This window comes from Hyperoodon ampullatus (assembly GCF_949752795.1).
Source record: "Hyperoodon ampullatus genome assembly, chromosome: 14".
In the NCBI taxonomy this organism is placed as follows: domain Eukaryota; kingdom Metazoa; phylum Chordata; class Mammalia; order Artiodactyla; family Ziphiidae; genus Hyperoodon; species Hyperoodon ampullatus.
The window spans coordinates 45,582,608-45,592,024 of NC_136927.1; the positions used below are offsets into that span (position 1 = coordinate 45,582,608).

Sequence of the window (9,417 nt, forward strand, 5' to 3'; positions counted from 1 at the left end):
TTCTCTGAGAGAAGGTGACCATCTTATTTCGCATTTATTTCTAGTGCTTGGGGTTGAGCATAAGACTTTTTTATTGGTTTGTCCTGACTTGCTTGCATTCCACCTGACTTAAATGTTCCATGTATTTTCTTTCAATCATATTTTCTCTGAACTTTCTTGAAGTATCTTTTGTCATTCGGAAATTTCACTTTTTTGGGTTGTTAAATCCTTTAGTATTTTCCTTTATAATTTCTAGGTTTCTGTTTTCCTTAAGAAAGCCTCTTTTACTCTTAGGGTAAAATATTTTCCTATATTTTTGAACACTTTATTGTCTATATTTTCTCATGCCTTTTTTTTACACTTAGCTCTATAATTCATGTAAAATTAATTTTCTTTATGTTATGATGTAGGAGTTTGGCTCTGTTAGATAGCCAATTATGCAGATGACTTTGAGCGAATCACCCATTTTTTGCTCATCATATTGAAACATCCATAATCTACAGTTTCTACTTCTTTTGTAACACATTAGCACAAACTTAGCAGTTTAAAATACACAAACTTGTTACCTTACGGTTCTGTATGTCGGAAGCCCAGTTCAGATCTAACTGGACTAAAATCACGGGGTCGGCTGTGACCGTCCTGGGAGCTCTAGGTGAGAATCCATTTCCTCACTATTTCAGGCTGTTGGTAGAATTTAGTTCCTTTCAGGTCCCCATTTCCTTGATGGCTGTCAGCTGAGGGTCCTTCCCAGCTTCTGGAAACTGCCTGCATTGTTTGGGCTGTGGTTCCGTTCCTCCATCTTCAACGCCAGCAATGGTGGGCAGAGTATCTCTCCCGCTTCAAATCTCTCCTGCCCCTTCTCCCATCCTTACTTCTCTCTGAGCCACTCGTTCTGCTTTCCTTGTCCATTTTTATTATTATTTTAAAATCTAAGTTTCCTTTATTTTATTTATTATTTTTGGCTGCGTTGGGTCTTGCTGCACGCGGGCTTTCTCTAGTTGCGGTGAGCAGGGGCTACTCTTTGTCGCGGTGTGCAGGCTTCTCATTGCAGTGGCTTCTCTTGTTGCACAGCACGGGCTCTAGGCACACGGGCTCAGTAGTTGTGGCTCACGGGCTCTAGAGCGCAGGCTCAGTAGTTGTGGCGCACGGGCTTAGTTGCTCTGCGGCATGTGGGATCTTCCCGGACTAGGGCTCGAACCCGTGTTCCCTGCATTGGCAGGCAGATTCTTAACCACTGTGCCACCAGGGAAGCCCCTTTTAACTGTTTTTTACTCAAAAGAAAAATCCCAAATGCAGTGATGATGAGCCCTTTAAAAAATAATATTCTATACTATTATGAAATCTTAATTATGGCAGCACGTTCAACACAATTATTGAACTCCCAAACAATCACCATATCTCTGAGAAAATCAGGCGGTTATCATTCAAGTTTTACACAATTATCTCTTTATACAACTTTCACTAAGAAATGCTTTATTATTCCCTTTTGTCATGCCAATGCATGTCCAAAATCTTTCTATAACCTGCAAAGTTTTAACTGTAAAACCACAAACTATTTTACCTTGATTACATGCAAGATTCCTAGTCTTGATCCTACCTCTGTACGACAGTAATAAATAAGCTTGTGGCCCTTTTTCCTCGAAAAGTATGCCAACTATGCTTGTCTGCCACAGGAAGAGTGCCACTCAAGAAACTTTTGGCATTCAAGTGTATCACCAGGTGGAAAAATCTCCTAAGATATGAATGGCACTGAGTGTAGAAGACAGCTCTGTTCCTCTTTGCAGTAAAAATGACTCTGTTCTTTTCAATTCCACAACCCATTTATCTCCATTCTCTACCAACCAAAAATATGCAGGAATTTGGTGAAACTGATGACTCTTCCTCTGGGGTGTTTGGAAGGGGGGCCCTGGGCCATTCAAGTACACTTGCTCAGAGGGTTGTAAAACTGTTCTTGGAATATCCAAGCTGATAAAGAATTAGGTCAGGATTATACTTTTAGCTCAGAAGAATTGTTGCTGCTATAAAATTACATTTAGACTCATTAATTTTGTAGGTACCATTAATATACATGTGGAGATGAAAATCAAAGGCCTTCATCATCCCAGACATTAAATGCTGTTAGTGGCAAACTATTTATCCACAATCACCTCTAATATGCTGCAGCAGAAATGTATTTTCAAATAATCGATACCTTGAAATTTCAGTAATTTAAGAGCAAGTACACAAAAAATTCTAAATAAGGAAATGCACTATTACCAAAATCATAGGGACCTCATGATGTGGGCTTAACGGTAGCATGCAGGTTAAAATCATGTGTGTGGCTACTGTTTATAATAATGAGTGCTGCTACCCAATTTCCCCTATCACAGCCCCACAGAATATGTGCGTATGACACCCTGGGGTAAATGTGAGAGGCTGCTTGCAGGCAGAGATAAAAGCCCTCAGGACTGAGGGGATCTGTGCAGACACAAACCACCAGCGGCACAGCAGCATGCATGGGTATGAACGGTGGGAGGCTCTGGCTTAGCTGACAAAAACTCAATCAAGCTTTAAACATGGATTTGAAAAAGTCATTACCTGTCCTCACTTCTGATGGCATGGACCCCCAACGAGAGTATGCATATTAACACCACAGACACTTATTCCACAACTACCAGGTCCAAACCATGGAGGGATACACACAGCTGGCTAACCTCCTGCCCTTGAGCTGCTCACAATCTAGCGTGCCAGGCAGGTGTTTAAGCAGCTCTCTATAACACAAGGTAGGGCAAAAATCAAGCCCAACGAGGGAATTTCAAAGTGGTATGAGGTTACATAAGCTGGAACAAATAGTTGTGTACGGGTACAAGGGAAACTTCAAAGAGAAGAGCTCTGCTAACAGAGAGGTTTAATTCTGAAACGTCATTCTGACCAAATGTACACAATAAAGCTTGCGTTGAAAAAGCAAAATAAACTGATAATCCTTAAGGTAATCCATTATAGCAGTGCTACTGGGAAGATAATTATGAACCAAACTTTTTAACTACTTCTGAATAATGAGATTGATATAAGGTAGAAATTTTTTTATTTTTTATAGGTTCAGAAACATGACTGATTACATTTGACACTTCTTGAAGTTCCAGCGTTTTAGAAGAAATGAGTATGAGAATGGGACAAACTTAAGGCAATGTTATGGTAACATTTATCTTTTTCTATTCGAGATGCAGCTCTTGAACATTTTTAGTAATTATGACTTTCAACCTGAAACGTTGCTTTAACTGTTTAAGCTAGAAATAAAGTGTAAACTTCATTGGTTAAAATAATTTCCTGGGACTTCAAGTTTAGATCATTTTTGTAAAACAACAAACTATGTAAGTAAAATGGAATCAGTGAGGGGGTCATCTTGAAGACTGTATCAGAACAGTAGTTCAATTTCAGCATGAAAGAAAGTGTGTCTTAAGAATATTTCTTCCAACATTATGAGAAAAATGTTTGACTTCAATCAACCAATCAGGAACTGTTCAAGTCAAGAACTCTTTTTCACTTAAAAACTTCTGTGCATAAGATACATCTGTATGTTTATTTTGAGTGAAACCCTACTTTGTATTCTAGACTATCTCTTTTGAGGATAAGTAGATTTAAAAAAACTTGCACATTGTCTATTTAAGTGTTCAAATACTAAAACACTCAAGTTCAATTACATCCCAAATAATATTCCTACCAGGTATTTAACAGAACAGGCCCTGTTCTGGGCACTCCTCTTCCTGACTTGTTTAATCCTGCTAAGAACTCTCCCATCCTACCAGACAAGAGGCAGAGAAAAGAAAAAGTTAGGAAGCTGTCTAGAAATACAAGCCATAGTTTAACAAAAATAAACAGTGGTTTTATTGATTACATATATTTTCAACTCTAGTAATATATATTATAAACTTTAAGAATTAGCAATAAATGGCTGTATTTTTTACCAAGAATAATCTAGGCTATGGCAGCATGTTTGATGAATATTATTGAAGTCCTGCACAGTCATCATCTATCTACTTTTCAGAAAATCAAGAAGTCATTATCCACGCTTTGTATTAGGTCATGAGACAGTTATCCCTATACACACATATCATTAAGTAGAAATAAGACATTACACGTTTTCTTTTTTGGCAAATCCTCCCTTTCTGTCATACAGATATATCCTCCCAAAGTTATTTTCTTATAATGTACAAAATTTATTTTTTATCCACAAGAGTTGTCTCAAACAACTTTCACCCTGGAAAGCTCAAAGGCATGAGGCAGTAACAAAATGCTACTCTGGACTCTGTATTTCACTTTTGCCTAAAACCCCACTTGATAATTAAAACTAAATGAATCCCACATTATAATACTTACTTAGGAAAGTCTTTTTTGTGTACATGTTTGCCACAAAGGTGGAAAATGTCAACTCATCTGAGCAAGTATTTGGCAGATCACAGAAAGAAAACAGGGCTGTGGGAAATGAAAACGCTTTAGTGTTTGACAGCTGAAGAGACTGATGACTGTCACTCCAATTTCTCATCTCCTTCTTCCACGTCTTTCAAACTGAGTACTTCCAAAGAGCCTTTGCCTTTTGTCTCCTTTTTTACGAGCTCATCGATTTCTCGGAAGCAGCCAGGGTCGATGAGACACACCTGAAACATTGAACACAGCTGTTGACCACATGAGGAAGAGCAGTACCGTAGAATGGACACAGCTTTCACTTCCTATGAGACAAACACACCGTACTTTCCAGGTCTCTCTACAACCACAGATAAGACAACGCACAGGATGGCGGGCTGGGTTCTGGTCCAGCCTCTGCCCTTAAGTATGCACGCAGGCCCCTGTGACAAGGCATTATTCTCCCTGTTGAGGTCTTTTCCAGATTCCTCAGCTGTAAAATGAAGTGGCTGGATTAGAAGGCTACGGTCCTTTTCATACTAAAATTTAGCGTTAAAATTTACAGTTCAATGAAATGATCTCTTTGTATCCACATTTGAAGGAAAAAAAAAGAGGTGGAATGCCTATTTAGAAACCATGTGCAAAGTTTTGCAAAGATTTTAGAACTTCAGAGAGTGTCAGATGTGTTATTTTACATCTACAGTGGGAAGTGCAACGGTCCTCTAGAGCTCATTTGTTCGTCAAGAAGCTATAAAGCTCTAAGACGTGGGTCTGCAGACAGCTGAACTTACACGATGTCTGAAGCTGTGGGGTGAGGACCCAAAGACATGATGTTTTTGCTGCTTCTTTAAAATGTTCTGTGGTAAATGAGACTGACAAACTTTTAGTCCTATTTCCAGTTTCCTCATTAATAGAAGACTCACTGTAAAATATATTCCCTCATCGAAAATGAGCATTGACCCAAATCATTTTATCATGAATACTTTAACTAAAAAAGCAAACAAAAATTGTAAGTGTTCTTAATGAAAATTTGGTTCTACGGAGACCTTGACTGTCTTACCTAATTCTAGTTAAGATGTTTCCGGAAATATCTTACTGTTCACACCTTCTAAATGTTTGCGACAGACTTATGACTAGAGAAGAAACTATTTTGGTAACGTGGAAGCAAAGAAACGAGAGTATGTTAATCTTACAATATCTAACTGTTGACCATAGTCTTCGCTTTCTATAACCTTGATGAGTGGCTTTAGTTTTTCTTTCAGCTTCTTCCCTTCATTCACTGGAAGAATGAACCGAAGTCTCATGTGAGCACGTTCTATCTTCATGTTCTCCTTTAACTGCTTTATCACTTCCAAAGCCTATCAAGACAAAATTTAAAATGTTTGTAATTTCTTTGCTTCTTCTGCTGCATTACTGCAGAAGGTATTCAAAACAAAGCAGTTTCAATCTAGCTGGACTGGGCAATGGTTTCTTTGATGACATGACGAACATTAGCAACCATAGGAAAAAAACAGATAAATTGGGCTTCAAGATTAAAACCTTTTGTTCTTCAAAAAACTATCAAGGGGCTTCCCTGGTGGCACAGTGGTTGAGAGTCCGCCTGTCGATGCAGGGGACACGGGTTCATGCCCCAGTCCGGGAAGATTCCGTATGCCGCAGAGTGGCTGGGCCCGTGAGCCATGGCCGCTGAGCCTGCGCGTCCGGAGCCTGTGCTCCGCAACGGGAGAGGCAACAACAGTGAGGGGCCCGCATACCGCAAAAAAACAAAAAACAAAAAACAAACAAACAAAAAAGCTATCAAGAAAGTGAAAAGACAACCCACAGAATATGACAAAATATTGGCAAGTCGTGCATTTGATATGGTACTAGTATCTTAAAATATATAAAGAACTCTTACAACTCAATAATGAAGAGACAACTAATCAACTAAAAAATGGTCAAAGGATCTGAAGAGTGATTTCTCCAAAGAAGACAGACAAAGGGTCAATACGCCCACAAAAATATGCGCAAATTATCAGTCATTAGGGAAATGCAAATCAAAACCAGAACAATACCCCTAGGATGGCTATAATAAAAAAAGTTGGGCAATAACAAACATCACTGAGGATGCGGAGAAACTGGAACCCTTGTACACTGATTGTGGAAATGTAAAATGGCTCAGCTGTTTTGGAAACTGGCTGAGCAATTCCTCAAAAGGTTAATACAGTCACCATATGAGCTAGCAATTCTGTTCCTGGGTATAGAGAAATGGAAACATACGTCCACACAAAAATTTGTAATCAATTTCATAGCAGCATTATTCATGATAGCTAAAAAGTGGGAACAACCCAAATGTCCACCAACCGATGAATGAACAAAAGGTGGTATTTCCATACAATGAACTATTATTCAGTCCTAAGAAGGAAAAAAGTACTGATAGATGCTACAACATGGATTAACCTTGAAAGGGCCACATACTGTATGACTCCATTTCTATGAAATGTGCAGAATAGACAAGTCAATAAAAACAGAAATAAAATTTGCAGTTGCCTTATTCCCTCCTTATGAGACAGGGGAATGAGAAGTGACTGCCAACAGGTACAGGGTTTCATTTTGGGGTGATGAAATGTTCTCAAATTAGGTAGCAGGGAAGGGTGCAAAAACTTTGTGAGTATGTGACTGAATTGTAGGCTTTAAATGGGTGACTTATAATGTATGTTATTATACAAACATTAAAAAAATCTAATAACTGGGGTTAAAATGATGCTTTAAAAATCCAAGTTTTATCTTTGTAAAAACATTTTTTATTTTATATTGGAGTATAGTTGATAAAAAATGATGTGTTAGTTACAGGTGTACAGCAAAGGGATTCAGTTATACCCATACAAGTATCCATTCTTTTTCAAATTCTTTTCCCATTTAGGTTATTACAGAATATTGAGCCAAGCTCCCTGTGCTATACAGTAGGTCCTTGTTGGAAGAATCCAAGTTTTCTCTTTAAAGGTCTGACTTGGATAGGAAGATGAGAGTCCTAGTATATTTGTGTTTAGTTAAAACAAATTCCATCACTCCTCTCTAAAACCTCCATCGTTCCCCTCCCCTCTACCCAAAACCTCCTCCCACTTGCTTCCAAGTAGTGCCATTTTGTTATTACAGACCAACTATTTTAATGTTTTCCTCAGAGAACACTGATTTTCATGGACACTTTTTGACATTAAAAAACAACTCACCTGCTGTTTTGTACTCTTGTTGGGTTTGACCGAATAGTGGATGTCCTTCATGGCTCTCTCGATAAGGATAACTGTGTACGGTCTCTTTGTTTCAGGGTTCACACATTTGTCGGCCACAATAGTTGCAATGTCCCTAAACATCTGCTCCAGCTGTGTGTGCCGTTCTTTATCTGACACTTGAACTTCTCCTTTAGTCAAAATCTTAAAAAACCCAACAAGTTTAAGAAAAGTAATATCTTTATTCCACACTATTTGTTAACTAACCATAGAAATTAATAACTGGGGAGAAAATTAAATTTCATCCTCTTCAGCTACTGATATTTTGTAATAACTTGAGCTTTGCCTAAAGGGATTATCTTGTTCCAAAATCTTACTTATTTAGATGGGGGATGGGGTAAAAGTAATCTTAGCAGAGGGTGTAAATGATGAAATACTTGAAAAGGAATTCTATTTTCAGGTATATTACACTAAAAATATATAAATGGACAAAATAAGGCAGTTTAGTAGGAAATCTGATTTCTGGAGGCTTTGGCAAAAAATATCCATGTCCTGAATTATTAAAAGTGATGTTGCACAGATCGAATTATTGCATACTAACTGTTCACTCCAAAAAAATAGTACTTTAAAGTTTAACATACCTGTAATCTAATATCTAATACTACTGGATATTAGGGTCAATTATGCTGCAACTGTTAGAACCCACCTGCTTACAGATTTCAGTCTGGTCATCCGTTCCAAACGCACTGATGAGATCTTCCTTCTTTGCAACCTGACCTTTAGAGACATTTACAAACACTGAGTGGGTCTGTAGAACTTCATCAAGGTCTTTTTCCCTTGGGAGGACAGGAGAGAAAGTCCTAAGTGAGTATGCTTGAAACTTCTAAGTTCATTCACATTTAAATACAAGACGGCGACGATATGAATAGTACGAAACAACAAGTACTCCTAAATGACCCTCGGTTCCAGGGGGCCATTTCGTAATCCAGAACTCCATTTGCATTCGCAGTTACTGACGTGAAAAACGTCGCGGGAATATGTGTGCCATCACTGAAGGGTGGGGTCCGGCTGCTGCCAAGGAATTCCAGGCCCTAGATGGCAGCAGTGAAGACCGTACGCACTTCGGTGAAACTACTGGGCTGAGATCTGTGACAAACGCACGAACTATAGAAGCACCTGGAAGACCAGGCCCTTTGCCTTGATCATTATTCTGACAAAAGGACCACAATTATGGGGGTTTCTTGGCTGTGGCTTTTATGACACCCGGGAAGCAAAGTAAAACCAAGCCCCAAACCAAACCGACCAAACAAAAAAAAAAGGGAACGTCTGGTTTAGACCCTAAGCCCGGGCAGCAGGAGTAAGATTCCCATTCCCTTCCCTGGCGAGACCCCAGCTGGGCCCATTCGTTAGACGACCAGAGGGAGGCCGCCTTTGAGGCTACCAGCTCCGGCCAGGGCCCAGAGGCAGAGTGTCACTCACACGCCGCTCCGCCAGCCCACGACTTTGTTTTTGTAGCAGGCGATTTCGAAGCGCTTCCCGGCTCGCTTCATTCGTACTACGGCCACATTGGTCAGGCGGATCTGGTTGGTGGGGGTGAAGATCGACATCGTGGCCGCTCACAGGCCTTGGGTCCGGCGAACCAAGGCAGACCCACGCTGCCGGCCTGAGGGCCAACTGAGCCTCGATATAACCACCCGGCGGCGCGCAGCACAGTAACGCCCGCAGACTGCGAAGCGCCGTTACTAACTGGACCGCCACAATACACCCACGCAACTTACTGCGCAGGCGTCAGGTGTTGCGAAAACCGGGAGAGGAAGACGGAGCTAGAACGCCTGCGCAATGTGGCTTTTAC

General features: G+C 40.0%; 1 protein-coding gene across 1 annotated transcript; it reads right to left on the bottom strand.

Moving 5' to 3' along the window:
* Positions 1-4,484: 4,484 nt before the first annotated feature.
* SBDS (SBDS ribosome maturation factor) lies at positions 4,485-9,172 on the bottom strand (the record flags this gene model as incomplete). The annotated part of the gene is made up of 5 exons (XM_079718887.1): positions 4,485-4,613; positions 5,553-5,717; positions 7,569-7,769; positions 8,272-8,401; positions 9,045-9,172. 5 exons carry the CDS (start codon positions 9,170-9,172, stop codon positions 4,485-4,487), a joined length of 753 nt encoding a protein of 250 aa, XP_079575013.1.
* Between the last annotated feature and the right edge of the window lie 245 nt (positions 9,173-9,417).